The sequence below is a fragment of the Dermacentor andersoni genome, chromosome 8, assembly GCF_023375885.2.
Source record: "Dermacentor andersoni chromosome 8, qqDerAnde1_hic_scaffold, whole genome shotgun sequence".
Lineage (NCBI taxonomy): Eukaryota > Metazoa > Arthropoda > Arachnida > Ixodida > Ixodidae > Dermacentor > Dermacentor andersoni.
In genome coordinates, this window is record NC_092821.1 from 40,950,149 (window position 1) to 40,966,410 (window position 16,262).

Genomic DNA, 16,262 nt, shown 5'->3' on the forward strand with positions numbered 1-16,262 from the left:
CAAACTTTTCTATTCCAATTCTGCTATCAGCCCGCCGCGATTTGTCAACAGCTTTTTTGGACCACCCCCACTTAACCTGTCTGTCACGCGACGTCACGAAAACCGTGATAGCTCCCCATCTGATACGACGTGTACACACTGATTATGCATGATTTGATCGAACAAAAGAAAAAGAGTTCTGATTCGACCCCTTTTCGCCATTAGCCCCCGGCTATTGGTCAAAAGTTTTCGGGCTGCACCAACTTCACCTGCCTGTCACGCGACGTCACAAAACCGCAAAAGCTCACCGCGTCAAAGTGACGTGTACGCGATAAAGATGCATTAATTTGCCGAACAAAACTGAATTTCCTTCGGAAGAGCCGCAGGCTGCCCCGTTCCGAAAGGAATAAAACATGGATGCCGCCGATCACTCGGGCACGGGATACTCGCATCTGCCGGAGAGCATGGGTCTATTTGCGTGTAATAAAACTTCTTGCGTGGCAATGTAACGTTTTCGTGTACTTTCAGTACGTTCAAAACCTGGGTATGCAAACTCTTCTTTGCTGAGGATCTGTTTCAGCGTCATTATTAAGCTTCCGTCGCATGCCGCTGCGATTTTCGACGAGCCACCGCTAGCTAAGTAAGGTAAACCGCACCAACCGCACACGCCGGCACCACCCTCTTGATCCGGTTATCGATTTTCAGTGCACTGGCTCGGCCACATCGAATCCCCCTTCACATGAGCGTGCTCCTCGCCTCTTGTCAGCCAATTAGATAAGACAAGCCGGTCAGTGTAGTCAATGTTATTCGTTTTTCAAGCAAACAAAAGCGTCCTCCTATAAACGAGAAGAGCGTTTAATTGGTATGTTTAGCAAACACTGCGGGTCACCGCCTGATGCTTGCGAAGGCGGTTACACAAATCTGACGTCAGGAAATTGGAATAAAAACATATTGGAATAGCTTTATGTTATAGGGCCCCAGCGTCGCTATGTCGACGCGAAATTTTGCGAATGAGTCCTGCGATTGTGTTTCATTCCCAAAGCAGCGCAGGCTCTGATTTACTCGCACGTCACAACGCTTTATGACTGAGTCGCGAGATCGTGTCCCTTCCTGCGATAGCTGTAGTTATATATATAAAAAAACTTGAATAAAAAGAACTCTAGAATTTTACGTATCGAAACCCCCATACGATCATTAGCCACGACTTAGTGGAGTACTCCGGAATAATTTTAACCACCTGGGATCCTTTAAGTGCACCTAGATCTAAGTATACAAGAGCGTTTTTACGTTTCGCCTTTGCCGGGGTCGAAACAGCGACCAAGAGCTCAGAGCGCAGCGCCCTGGCCACTGGGCTAACACATCGGGTGGTTATATGAAAGATGCATAGATATGTAAGGTTTGTTGTTGCAATAATATAGGCACTCATAAAACTAAAACTACAAAAAAAATACAAACAGTGATTGGAGATCGTTGGACTAAGCGAGTTCGCTCTCAGAGCGACGCATGAAAACGAAGCTACTCTAGCCGGAGCGTAGCAGGCGACAGAGGCAAATCCCCCGACTGACGTCACCGGAGTGCCGTTCGCAGCGCCGCCATCGGTCACGCAAGAGGTTAAAAACACATCACATATGCGATAATTGCATCAATGCAATATTTATTTTAGAGCATCAGTTGCCTTGCATGCGCTGCTCTTGTATTAGTAAACATCTTAAGACCGCTAACTTGAGTTCCCCCTCTATGCGGCTAACGTGGAGTTTCCCAACTGCGAAGGCTCTTGATGAAGTTTTTACTGCGCGTACTTGTCGGACGAATATTGAAACAACGAAAGTATCTTTACGATGCGAAACTGAAACGATTGACCCACTGACATCAGCTGCCGCTTCGGTGAGCGGCAGCTGTAGGCTCTCGCGTTCACACGATGACGACAGGCAATTACGTCACCCGATGAGGAAAATCGCCTCACTCACCAGTTTCTCGGCGGGTACAGCTGATTCGTGCTCGTCGCGACCAGCGTCGTGGTGCTGTCGTTGCTACTTTCGAAATTCCATTTTTTTTTTTTGCGTTTCACAATCCAGACAACAATCCAAAGCACGGTAGGCGAGTGGCCGGGCAGCGTATCGTACCGTGCAGAACAGCGATGATCACATGCCAGGTTTGTTCGGGTTGATGGCGGCGTTCAACCAGCAGGGCACGGGGCAGGTCGTTGCGATGGCGTGCGAAGTGGTTGGGGGGAGAGGGGAGACGTGTAGAAAGGCGAAGGGAAGTCGAGGGGAAAGGCGGGAAAGGGAGGGCGAGAAGACGCCGAGGAGGCAAGGTAGACGAGGGGAGAGGTAAGGGAATCGCGATGACAAGAGAGATTGAAGCACACAGAGAGGCAAGGCAACATAACGCAAGATGCAGAACGAAAGGATCAAGGAACGGGCGAAAAGAGGAAATGAGCGTGGAGAACATGGGACGTAAAGAATGCACGGGACAGAAAGGATCAAGGAACGGGCGAAAAGAGGAAATGAGCGTGGAGAACATGGGACGTAAAGAATGCACGGGACAGAAAGGATCGATCAAATAATGTGTTGAAGATAAGAGCGGGGAGAGAGCAGGAAACAAGTGAAAGGAATGGGATTTCACGAGCGAAAGGAGGACATTAGAAAGATTATATATAGAGAGAGGGAAATGTACGGCAAATGTGAACGTGCAGATAAAATGTAACGTTTAACGCACGAACAGCAGGAAGAGAGGAAGTTTGACACGGGAAAAGGCACAGTTCCAAGTAAAGGAAGCAAGATGAACAACGTTACGGAGAAGAGTGGAGAGTGAACAAGCGCAGGCGGAAGAGATAACAAGAAGCGTTGAAAGCAGGGCGCCAAGCAGTGCCGCCGACAGACAGCAAGACGTTTTACGAGAAGGAAGGCAAGTGCGCGATCAGGAAGAAAAGAAAGAAGGCAAGAAAGAATGAAACAAAGAAAGAAGGAAGGAAAGCGGGGTGGGAAAAGGAAAAAACAAAAACAAAGCAGCCATTAGCATCGATCAGACGTGAAGGGCGAAAATAAAATTGCTACAACGCTGCACAGAGAAAAGGCAAACAAGAATGTACTGAGCACATAATGTACAACAAAACATAAGGTGTTGCATAACTTGAACTCAAAGTAATGAACCACTGAATATGTAGAAACAAAACAACAAACGATTAGCCTTATCGTGCGCACGGGGTGTTAGGCATCGCTTGCAGATAAGCGAGGCCCAACAAGACGCCACGCACAGCACACAAACAGCGTACGAAGGCAGGAAACACAGGGAGGGGGCGGGGGGGGGGGGGGGTGCTCATGAGAATATATATGAATGCTGGAGGTGTCGGAAAGCTCGTAATGACGACGTAAGCGCTTACGGCGTACGTGCCTCACAGACTAGCAATAGTTCCTTGTGCTGTAAGGAACCAGGCTGTCCCGATTAAGCGCGCAGTGTGCGCCTATTTTAGTGCACGCAAGTTTAATTCCACCAGAATAAGGTATCTGACACACAGGCTCAGAAACCATTCTGCTGGGCGGATGTTCCTTCGTCACGATACTAAACAATACATTCTGCTTAATCGCGCCCTGTTGTGGCCAGAGAGTACGATATTAAGAAATACAACAGGCTAAATCGAGCACCGCATTCGATTTGTAACTAGGGAGGTGTGATCTCACGTGACTATATACAAAACGGAAGGCTGCACCGCTGTTTGGTGGCCAGGCGGAGTCCTTTGAGATCCAGCGAGGCTACATATAGCGGCTCTGCAACCCAGAATTTGCTTCAACCTAATGCGACAACCCAATAGTTTGTTTTATTCCTCTGATAGAACAAACTACTCCATCAACGGAAGAGCCCTTCCAACAGTCCACGGTGGCTCTGTGGCTATCCCGTTTAGCATCGGAGCCCTAGTTCGCGGTTTCGATCCGCGGCCATGATGGCAGCATTCCGACGGGGGCGGAATGCAGAAGCTACCGCGCGTAACTGGGGTCGGGTGCTCAAAACAGTATACCGCAGGTGGCCGAAATCAATCCGGACTTTGTCACTGCGGCGTCCCCAACAGCACACCCGTGCTGGTTAGGGACGATAAACCACATAAACCAGTCATTCCACACGTCGCAGTGATCAGCGTGAGCAAATGCATCGCCACTGTCATCTGGCATGAATACACATTGGAAATGGTTATTTTAGATGAAAACGCGTGGACGCAGCACATTACAGACAGAGTCCACGGGCTGATTTCGCCGTCGTTCCTTGTGCACGAAGGTTAGACGTTATCCAAGCGGCCATTTGCCGATTTCGCCAAGAGAAAGTGTACTTGTTTCTTCTCAGCGCCAACTTCCAACTAATAAGATCCCCTCTCCTCTTTCGAGGTCAACGCTTGATGATTTCAGCCGACACCACCAGTTCGTCAGACGCAACAAACAAAAAAGCCTAGCGTAGTAACGGCGGTCCTCTCAAGCCAAGCTTCGTGACCTTCCCTGCTTACGTCCTTCTCGATCGATAGACCTGCGCTTGCGAATGTTACGAATCGCGTGGACGAACAAGATATTGGCCGATTCCCCATTTCCCCGAATCTTCCTAGCGCCATATTGCAGAGCCGAAAGAGCCATAAGCAATCCCTTGTTTCTTTCGTCGGGTTTATGCACATCTGAGCAGCCCAAACACGAGGGGTGTCTCCATTATTTCGTGCACCGGCCGCTGAAAATTTTGTCGAAAAGTTTTAGTAGAGTCGACATGAACGATATTCAATCTTCAGGGTCTGCAGCCGACAGTTTATCCTTTCCCGAGCAGACGTCGCGTTATAGCAGCCTGCTTTGAAACTTTCCCTCGGCGCAGCTACCGAAATAAACTTACAACTCAGAGCGCCAACTGTCTCTGAATACTACTTGGCAATGCGCCCAAGTTCCCACGGCAAATCATCAAGAAGGAATATAAGCTCAGGCAGACCCCAGTGGTAGCGGATGGTTTGCCTCCCTGCTTTCCAAGTCCGGCGCGGTTTTCAAGGGCGTCCGCGATCACGGTCGGCGAAACACGCAATATGTATGCACATACTCAAGCGGCGCATTCCTGGCGCGATAGCGAAAGTGCATAGGACGCACAAACGTACCTACTCTCGCAGACGCTTCACACACACACACACACACACACACACACACACACACACACACACACACACACACACACACACACACACACACACACACACACACACACACACACACACACACACACACACACACACACACACACACACGCACACGCACACGCGCCCTTTCGAGTTATCTCGACAGCGGTGAGACGTACCACGTCGCCCCGTTGCGCCATGCGCCATTTTTATCGTCTAACATGCGTATTGCGTAAGTTCAACCACGGTCAGGTTGTGGTATGTTGCGGCATAACCATCTTTTCGTGCATACGAAGAAGACGAGGGCAGTTAGGCGGAAAATTTTCCGGACGGCGTATAAGGATGCTAACGTAAGTACGTTAGTACGACTGTTTAGGTTTGTACACGCCGCGAATGCACGCACATTTCTCTTGTGCGAACGCCAGCTATCCATTCGAGACGTTTGGTGCAAGCGCGATATTGCACGCGGGCCATTTTCCATTATATAGGCCAGAGACGCGGGAAAAGAATAGACGAACCTTTTCGCTGCCTTTCCTGTGGCAACTTCTTGCTGCACACACGTGTAACACATCTCTCACCCCTCTTACATCGACATAAATCAGACATCACCCTCGTGCTCGAGACATCGCTACGTCGACGTCTAGCAGAACGCATGATCAGCTGGGCGAATTCCGGCATAGCTCGTAAACAGTGCCGTTGATATGCATTAAAGCTGTAACCTGTACCACGCATAAACATAGGCATTACAGTAGATTACACGTTGCATAGCATGACAATAAAGACAATTCTACTCATACCATTTAGACGTGTAGAATTTATTACCCGAGTCCGTGAAGCTTCGGTTCACATAACTTTCATCAAATTAGTTTTCATTTGCATAAACTATTTTAGCAAAAAAAGAACCACTTGTGTCACTGAACCAAATTCGTTTGTCAGCGTTGTCGTTTGCATGCGTTAGAAGAAACAAATAATAATAAAGAAACGATCGCGTAGCTGTTCTTCACCGCAGACCTTCAGTGCTTTACAGAAAAAACGCAATCAATTCTCCGTCGGAGCGCTAGAGTGGTCACGTAGTGTCAAACAAGTGCTGCATTCTGGGCGGCTTTGCCAGCCCGCCGGCGCAACTGGAAGCTCCAATTACTTTGAGAGATGGCGCAGCCGGTAGACCGCTCATCGCACTCTCTCGCGCGCCCAAGACAAGCAAACAGGCGAAGAAATCCCCAGCGCTGTCGGCGGTCTTATAAGGAACGAGCGCGAGCGGGCGGCGTGATCAATGAGACAGCGGGAGGCCGAGACCGATGGGCTGCGAGTGGACCCTCGGGTTCCAGCTACCGTCCATCTTGTGAATACCGTGCACTGCTGCGGGAACGAGGAGTCGCGAAGAGGCGGTAATTAATGCGCTGCGGAAAGTAAGTGCCGAGTTTCGACGGCATCGAGACGCGGCACATTGGCTACTTTACAGCCAATTACGCTTGCGCTGTTGTTTTATCAAAGTACGATGTTGGGACAGTTGGTGCGTAGCTACGAAAGTTTGTGGCGCAATATTGTGGCGGTGAACTTTGCATTTCTATCTGCCTTCCGCGTGGGACTTCGTGGCGGCGTCTGGTTCTGTGCTGGAAAGCGGACGAAGCATTAGCGGATGTATATAGGCTACGTAAGCTGCTGAGTACCGCCAGTATGCACCGTTATATGCAGCGTAGAGAATCCACACCTGTAGTTTCCGCTGGCTAGTTCCCTTTGTGGAGCTACTGTTTAAGCGGCGACAGGCATCCACAGGTATCTACGGCATGCAAGGGCGTTATCGATGCTTTCACGTGACGCTGGCTTTCGTGCATCTTGCCAGGCATCCGTACATGGCAAAATGTTAGTTCGCTATCTATGCACGGCGGTTGCACAGACACGACACAAGCACAGTGTGAATCAAGCTCGTTCTTTAGTAGTCAAGTGGCCGGTTGCGAATGCTCCTGGGTGCCAGATGTCTTTGTTCCGTAGCGCATGGATCAAGCATGCCGCACAAGCATGTATGGCCGCATCGCTTCATCGGCCAGCGTTTTCTTTTTTCCCGCGAACGATGGCGGCCAGATCGGCCGATTGACCGCTTAAGACAAGCGCTATTGCCGCCGTATGTACTCGGCCTCGTCGTATTATATGATTACTATCGCAATTTTCATTCCTGTTCGCTGCATACCTTCCCCGATCCGCACGGAGTCAAAAGCCAGTCGACGGAAGTTCTTTCGGCTAAGCAGACTGCCTATAACGTGCTAAATTTTTTCTCTCTGAAAATCTGGTTAGTATTTCAAAGCGGCGTCCATTGTAGCTGATATAGGGATGCCTGTATACGACACTACGATACTTTACATGTGTTTTTGTCTATCTTCTAGAGCTTTCATCTTCGACTTTTGTACCCCCCCCCCCCTCCCAGAAAAACAGTGTTGAAATGTTACCAATGAAACTACAATGGTCTAACGAGAAAGACAGACGCAGTAATTCCAGTAAATACGGGAGAAAAACGTTGAAGAAAGATGTACCCATTACGCTGCTTGTTCGACGCCAATTGTATAGCTCCGAAGCCCTGCACCGTTCCCCAGACCTGCCAAGTACACGCCCTGTCTCGCCAGTTCCCGCGGTCCCCTCGCGCTCTCTCCCCTTTTGCCTCCCACTCCAGCCGCGGCTCCCGATTTCGTCCGAGTGGCGGCATGAACGTTGCCCAACGAGCAAAGGGTCGGTCTTCGGGCGGGAATTAATCTGGCGAGTCCCCGACACATCGCTCTTTTGTTATCTTCTCTCACTCCTGGTCCGACCCGCGGCCTACCCTTTCTTTTAGAGCTAACCCGTCTCGACCGGGCGGTGCAGAGACGACCCGGCCAGAGTGGCGTCCTCCTCAAGGTAGAGACGAAAGGGCACCGTGCCACCCTCACCCCCCGCGCTTTTCCATTTCACCCAAGCAGGCCGAAAACGAGCACGACAAAGGACTCAGCAGCGACAATAGAAACGCGAGAATTCGTTGATTTTTAGGACCGGGATTCCCAAATCGCATACGTGTCGTCACCTGGCAACGCCGACGGCGCTGGCACGGGTGAACGGCGCTGAGCGAGGTTGGGATTGCTCCACGATTTTGCACGGTGCGGGGAAAAAAAAATTTGGCAGTGGCTTAGCTCGGCTATGCAAGGATATACGCAGCTAAAGCTAAGGCATAGCGTGGTTAGCCTTGCTTAACCAAGATTGTAATTCCAGGTTAGTCTGGTTGTCTAGCTATGTTGCGGCGTTTTAAGCCAGTCGCTCGGCGCGCTGTTCGTCTGTTTCCTGGGCGATTCGTTTCCTCTTCGTCTGGTTCCGATGTCGATTGCAGGCCTTCTCCTGCTTATCAGAATGGTCACCGTCCATACTGCCGCCTCAACTGTGGTTGCGGCGCACGCGAGCTCTCCGTTTCAATCCTCCGACATGTTATCAGGCACGAGACGCAGCTGGCGAAGCGAGCAGAGGCGAACGCAATGACGAGGAACGCAGTGTGACGTCATGTGCCTCCTCGGAGCACGGCCACGGGTAAATCGCAAGTTCGCGGCCAGTAAAGGTTTCGCTTTAAAAAGGGTGATCGACAGACGAGCGCACAAAGTAGCTGGCCGCGAAGTAGTTGAAACGCGGTCCGACAATGCCGCGGCCGGCATCCGTCAGCAACCTCAGCGGTCGCTACGCGGCTGCGGCGTGATTGTGCTTAGGCCACTCCGTGGCTTAGGCGCATGAAGCCGCGGTGGCGTACGTTCCGTTGTGCGCCGTTATGTAAAAAATAGCCGCGTAAGGAGACTGCAGTGCACGTTAAGAGATCACCTTCGTCCATAGATAGAGTTTTGGTATGCACATTCTCATAAACTGTTACGTTTCATCGTTGCTGGCGAGGAGGTAACGTTAGAGTGCTCGACTTCGTCATTTCAATTCGGCTCACCACAGGGTCCCCTTGTTTCGAACAAGGTCGTATGCAGGTTTAATGGTGTGCACATTACAAAGGAAAGACACTCACGCAAGTCCTACACGCCCTACAGGCCTTACACGCACGCACGCTTATCAGAAGTTCCGGCTACTTTCCTTTGACACAGGTGACACAGGTACTGGATCCCCGGCGTTGCCTATAGAAACAACGTAAAGCCCTGTATATTTCGTCTCTCAATAAGTTTGCTCTGCAAACTGTGACCAACCTACATTATCTTATCAAGAATGTGTGTGCGCGCGTGTGTGTGCGTGCATATGTGCGTGCTTTCTTTTGTGCATCAAACATCAACTTCTAACAAAATTATCTGCCCACATCGCCTAGGACACTGACTCTGCTGCCGAGATTCCCTGCAGAGGTGAAAATACGCTGGCTTACCAGGCCGCTTTTCAATGAAGAGCATTCTCTCTCTCTCTCTCTTTCTCTCTAACTAATCCCTACTATTTCAAACAATATAACTCACGCATGACCAGCACAAAAGCTGTCAACTGAACTCGAGGGGAATGCGTACAGGCAATACCTAAATGCATATAGCAGTGTGCTAGTTCTTTTCCTGCACTTCTTAAAAGGTATCACGAAACATGTATTCCCCATTTACCTTACAATCCCTGACATGCAGAAAAAGTCTAATATGGCTGTTTCGGCAATATTCCAATTGGCTCAGTCTCACATGTTCGATAAGTTTCCAGATTATCTTCAAGTTTTCACAGATGCGTCTGTACACAACGACGGTCAAGGCGCCTCTGCAGCTTTTTTCTGCCCTTCAACTCAAGTACGACGTATCTTTCAAATACCTCATCCAACTTCGTCAACAAATGCGGAGCTAGCAGCGAATAATGTTGCACTGAAATACGTGCAAGAGGAGTTAACAACCTCGAAGGTTGTCATCTTTACGGACTCCCGTGCTGCCCTTAGCAGGTTACAACGCAGTGAGCTTGATTGTCCACTTGTCCGCAACATTACTGACTCTGCGAGCAAAATTACATCACGTGGGGTATCTCTCGTTGCTCAATGGATACATTCACACGTAGGAATCACCGGAAATGAAGAGTCTGATCGGCTCGCTTCAAGTTGCGCTCATAATAACTGTGACTGCCCAGAAATTTTGTACCAGCTTGATGACGCTCGTCTGCTGATTCGTCGCCACCTACTCAAGCAGCATCCAGATCAGCGCGTCGCAAGTGGAACGTTCCCGCCCCGTGTTCGCGGTCAAGGCTTGCCTCGTCGCGCTAGAGCACAACTGCTCAAGCTGAGGGTTGGTTGCGTGAACGTGCACGAACGTTTATACAGACAAGGGCGTGTGGCAAGTCCCTTGTGTACGTCTTGTGGCAGCTACGAGACACTGCAGCACCTTATATTTGAGTGTCCCGCTCTCAGTGCGCAGCGCATGTCGCTGGTGAGAAACTATCATCTCCTTGGCCTGCGGTGTGCGACACTCGAGGAATGTTTATACCCCAGTGGTTGTGCGTCTAGACGGGATGAGGCCCATCGCGCCCTATATACTAACCTTTCTAGAGTTAACTAACTTAGGTTCACGTTTGTAGCGTGAACATTCAACCTTCTGTAGTAGCGTGACCTTCAGTGACCGGCCCTACTGTGTGTGATCTCTACTGCGTTCTAACGCTTCTTCCTTCGAAGATGGGAGGTGGCGGGTTCAAACACCTTGCGGTGCATATTGTGAACCGACTATCGGTGAAACCGTGATTACGTGCAGCTGTACTTGGCGTCTCATCGTGGAGCGCACAATTAGCCGCGTAGCGAACTAGCCATGGAATAGATTGATAATTGTGGAGGCTGTTCGATGCGGCGTCACTTTATTCCCGGCTGCAGAGACAAAACTCGGCAGAACAACGTGCTTAGTGTACTGTGTTCTACTTTAGTCTTCAGATTTGTCCTGTTGCTCTTCCTTTCCTCTTTCCTCCCCTCCTTCCTATCTTCCATTTCTGTGTTGCTATCCCCTCCCTTCAGAAGAGTAGGCAGGCGTCGTGCCCCTTCCGATGGCAGTTGCCAGCCTGCTCCTCGCTTTCCCTTTCCTGTTAACTGTGTATATGTGTATATGTGTTCAGAAAAAAAAATTCAGGTTAACCGTGTGAGTGAAAAGACTAGAACGCTAGTGGTGTCGGCTACGTCAACGGCATCATTTGGTCTAGCCCGCCATACTGGAAATTCCGACACAAATACGAATGCGCCCACGTTTCATGTTTGCTGCCATCTTGCGCTATATATGCTAAACTGCAGTTTGTATGTTGTTTATGCATTATTGTACTGCGAGTTTAAAAAATATTATTTTGTAATGCTCTGTTGTTTGTATTGTTTGCCAAGAGTGCATCCTATGCAAATGCACAGTACTTATGTACGCTACCTATATACAGTATGTTATATGTGTCTCATATCTCCACGCCTAATGCGTAAAATAATGTTGATGCATAAGTTACACGTGCCAGAAAGTCGGAGCTGCACAGTACCGTCTGTATAAAACACCAACTTTTCATGCGACGGGCAGTAGCAGATTCGTGCGCCAATATCTCATTCTTATCACGTCAATTAAAGAACAACTCCACCTATAAGCCCCTGCAAGGTCATTAGCTCGCAGCCTCCGTCGTTTCTCAGTCCTTTGAGTCGTCAGTGCGCTTCCCACTTTAGCGCACCCTCTAGGGAAATATATCAGTATTTCTTTTAAAAGGAAGTACGAAGAAGTGCCGGTCACCCACCTGTCGTCCTGCAGGACGTTGATGAGCTTGGGGTCCCTGATGGCGTATCGCGCGGGCCTTCGACAGGGTGACGACACGGCGTACAGAGAGGCGATGCCACCCTCGCTGACGTAGCCGCTCGACTCCTCGGTGCTGCAGGCGCGCGGTGCCCGCAGAACGTCGCCGTCGCTGACGTATCCGGCCGAGAGCTCGGCGTAGTCGGCGTGCTGCTGCTGCTGTTGCTGCTGCAGGTGCTGGTACGTCGGGTGGTGCAGGGCCACCGAGGCGGTCGTCGGTCTCTGGGCGCCGTACAGCCGGGCGATGTCCTGGGACGCGGCCAGCATGTTCTTCGCCACACGCTGCACGTCCGCCTGGGTCACGCGGGCAGAGAAAAAGTTGAAGCGCATTGTTTCCCGTGACATTTGCGTCAGATGACAGAGAGCCCGCTTAAGTAGACGTGCGCAGCTGGCCATGTACTTCGGTGCGCGGCTGGGCAGCACACAGCGCCGTACAGACACAGTGCGTAAGCTTTAAAAGCGTCTTAACCTTGTCAGATGTATAAATAAAAAAAAAGGAAATGAGGCGAGGCATGATGAACGGAATGCACTGCAGTAGAATGCAAGCTTCACCTCTTTAACCACATGCAGTTGATCAAGCGCCTTCACGATGCCAGGCGCTGAGCTTACCGAGTCGAAACAGTGAGAGTGCATGATAATGCAAAGTTTTACCTTTTGCAATCAAGGAAAAAACATGAAACCGAGAAAAATGGTAAGCGACATGCCAGGGAAATCAAAGGCAGTGCCTGAGAACCACAACAGTCGTGAATCGCGCTTGTGCTGATATACTCCTGAATCATAATTGCCGATTATGACAGAGTTGTACACTGATTTCCTGGATCTGTGTATGTAAAACGGAAACGCAGGCCCAGTGGGCCTGCAGGCAATACAGAAGACTATATATGTTGCTGAGCAGGATAATCTCATCTGTAAACCGAAGGTTGTGAGAATATTCGCCGTTGATCCTGTCTCCTAAGCCTTCCCAATCAAACAGCTTCAATACTTCTTTTAAGCATGCAGTGAATAGCACTGGAGCCATTGCATCTGCTTGCCTGGCCCCTTTCTTGGTATGTAGTTTTCACCACAGTTCAGTTTAGTTTTCTTTTACCTTACAGACTCCTCCAGGCGGTATATTATAAGGGTTGGGATTCACATGCCTCTAGGCCCTTGTGTTTCAAGGGCTCTGGCGAGGCAGTAGTGCTCTAGGCAATTTTAGCATCTCACACATTTTGCATATTGCATCATTCTTTCCAATGCCTTTTAGTGTTCATAGTACACGCCATTAATAATTCCCATAATTTTATTACGCGTACATTTTGTGCATTTTACACCCACTCTGTTAGGCCCTTTTACAGCCGCGTCACATTAACATCACAGAACTCATCAGTCCATTACGAACTCATTAACAATGGCTTGGCGCTCTTTGGCCATACCTGACCCTTGCGCCATTAAACATCAAACATTCTTCAGGGGTGGGATCACAAAATAATGATATAAGAACATTTGCCATATGGCTCAGTATTACAGGTGATCGGTTATGGCTCTCAAAAAAGCAGTCGGGCAGGTTACCACGGCGATGTCACGGCATATACCATTCCATACCGTAGTTGCGCGGGGAAAGGAAGAAGCAGAAAATTTGGCAGTATGGGCACATGGTCTAGTAAATTGAAGAAAATTTTTCTTGTCGGAAAGCAAGGTAGCTGTGGAATGTTTGTAGATATTTCCGAAGATATTCACGTATGCCTCCTGTACTCCTTGATTAAGCAACGCCTCCATGATTGTTGGTATGTCTACTCAATCAAATTCGTTCTTATGATCTTTGAAAACCATATAGACAGGTTGATTGCACTCCGCTGATTTCTCAAGCACATAATTGATGAAATGGACGTGATCCATTGTAGAATATCGCTTCCTGAAGCCCGCCTGTTCTGTTGGTTGAATGAAGTCAAGTGCTGCCCTGATTATATTCAAAATTATCTTGGCGAATATTTCATGCAATACTGAAAGCAAGCTAGTGGGCTTATATATATTCAGTTATTTAAAGTCTCCCTTATTATGGATTAGTATAATGTTCGCATTCTTCGAGCTCTCTGGTACACTCGAAGTGGTGAAGCATTGCGTATAAGGGGCCGTATGCTGTTGGAGCATGATGTCTCCTCCATCTTTGATTAAACAGACTATTATTACATCTTCTCCTGCCACTTTTCACCGGGTCATGTCTTGCAAGGACAATTTTTTTTTTCAAGGACATTGAGTTGTTTTCTTTACAGCTACCTGCCTGAGAAATTTGACGTCAGTTCGAGCATTTTTGATGTGTTTTTACTGTTTGCGCTGTCGGCCATTTTTAGTATCATAGCTGGGTGGCGACGCTGACGACGCCGGAATTTCGCTTAGTGGGGCATATAATGATTTTGCCTTACAAAGTCTAATCTCTATTAGAACGCAATTTACTTATTGAAGTCATGTTGCGTTATTTCGCGAGAATGTTCTCCTCACTTATATGAGAAAGTATGTTAGAAGCGAGATTAAGCTTGTTGGTCCAGATTGCTTACTAAGGACACCTGTCTTGTTCGATGTTTTCTCACTTTTTAGTTGAACATGGCGGAAAACTCAAGCACGTTGTTATGACGCAAATGAAACTCCGCATGTCATCCTGTCGATATGTGTACGCAATTCAAAGTAGAAACTCGAAGAGAGAGAGAGAACGGAAGAAGGAAAGGCAGGGAGGTCAACCAGACTGAGTCCAGTTTGCTACCCTACACGTGGGGAGGGGAATGGGAATGAAAGAGAGAGAGAAAACATGAGTCTATACCGCACTTTCACATGCACTAAGTTAGGTGTAGGATGTCTATAGCCTGGCACTCAAATCCGTTGCCTTCAGGTAGTGAAGAAGCGCTCGAACTGCTTTCTGGGCTAATGAACTGTGAAGCCAGGCTCCCAAGATCTTTGCTTCTGTAAATGGCCTGTCATCCAGTCTATTCCAAAGTATTTCTGCAAAAGCATATACGTAGCGCCGTGCAGTCACCTGGAGACGCAGACACGCGGGTAGCCTCGCAGCCCGGTGACCAGATAGTCCCCGGGAGTAGCCGCTCCCGTACGGGGACGCCCTCGGGAGGGGCTGCATGGGAGGGATGTTGGCGAGAGCCTCTTCCATCTCATCTCCGTCTTTACAGGACGAAGAGTCCACGGAGTTGGCCCTAGGCACCAACTTGGTCTCGGCGGGCACCGACTTCACTGTAGACTCGACGCCGCCCACCAGGCCGCTGGTAACGGTCGACTCGCCGTTCACGTTTACCTTCACTTGGTCACCACTGCCAACAAGCACGTTCTGACAACCGACATCGCTCTGCTGCGCGACGTTGTTCTCAGGATGACGCCCCGTTTTCGTCAACCCGCCGTTGACGAGGCCGCCTTGGTTGCCGCCGCGACTGTCCTGATTCTGCTGGTTCTGGTTGGCTGTCACTATCAACGAAGAAGCCTTGTCCTCCTTGACCGAGACCACGGTGGACAAAGAAGACTCCGTTGAAGACGCTGTCACCGAGTCCTTGCTGAACGAATGCTGACTGCTCATTATGGGAGACACCATCGCTATGCTGACGCCCTGGACCTGCGTCTTCTTGGAGCGATCACTTTTGGGCAGGGTCTCCGTTCGAACGCCACCGTTCGTGTCGCCGGAGTGCGGCGTCGTCTGCTCCTGCTGCTCCTGGCAACCATTGTCGTCGGCGAGAGGCTGGTTATTGGACTCAATGTCGACAATGTCGGGCTGCTTCTGAGAAGCGACTTCACTGCCGGCGGGACTGATAGGCACGCTGCCATTCTGTTTGATGTCACTTCTAATCTTCTCCGGTTGAGCAAGTCCGATGGAAGTCAGGTCCTCTCTGGACTGCTTCGTCGTTCCCTTCACCGCAGCGGTGGGCTTTGGGATGCCGCTGCCCGGGTTGTTCAGTTGCGCAGCCGTGTTCATTTCCGCCTCTTGATGTTTCTTGTCTTCGCAAGCGTTAGGGCCGTTAGGCACGGGCTTGGAGTCCTGCGCTTTCGGGGACGGGAACTTCTCGGGTTTGACGTGCGACGCGAGTTCGTGGCCGCTGCTGACGGGTCGCGGGTGCCCGCTGCCAGCGTTGGGCCTACGCGTCGCAGTCCTGTTGAGCGTCTCGGTGGACGGAGAGGACCGGGGAAGACCGGAACGGACGGTTTCGGAAGAGCCTGCAACAGAAGCCAGCGAGAAAATGTCAATCTTATCTTTATCGGGCAGGTCGACAAAAATATTTGCAGTAGAGACAGCGAGATCGGTAGAACACAACGGAGCGTTCCGATGACTACCGACTGGGTCTTAAAATGATAAAGAAACGTCGCTTCAATGTACATTTGAACGGCTGCCTTAATTTAACAAATGTATTCACGCTGTTGTAGTTGGAAAAACAGTT

At 49.7% G+C, this 16,262-nt stretch overlaps 1 protein-coding gene across 5 annotated transcripts in view; it reads right to left on the reverse strand.

The window, feature by feature from the left end:
- The window catches only part of LOC126526403 (uncharacterized), a 285,856-nt gene that overhangs the window by 204,691 nt on the left and 64,903 nt on the right, over positions 1–16,262 (reverse strand). For 4 of the 5 annotated variants that reach the window (XM_072289645.1, XM_072289644.1, XM_055068183.2 and 1 more), the window contains exons 5-7: positions 14,864–16,041; positions 11,804–12,153; positions 1,947–2,009 (exon numbers count right to left, since the gene is read on the reverse strand). In XM_072289645.1, coding sequence (XP_072145746.1) covers positions 1,947–2,009; positions 11,804–12,153; positions 14,864–16,041 — 1,591 coding nt within the window. The remainder of the gene's footprint in view (positions 1–1,946; positions 2,010–11,803; positions 12,154–14,863; positions 16,042–16,262) is intronic. The other variant, XM_055068184.2, reaches the window with a different exon arrangement.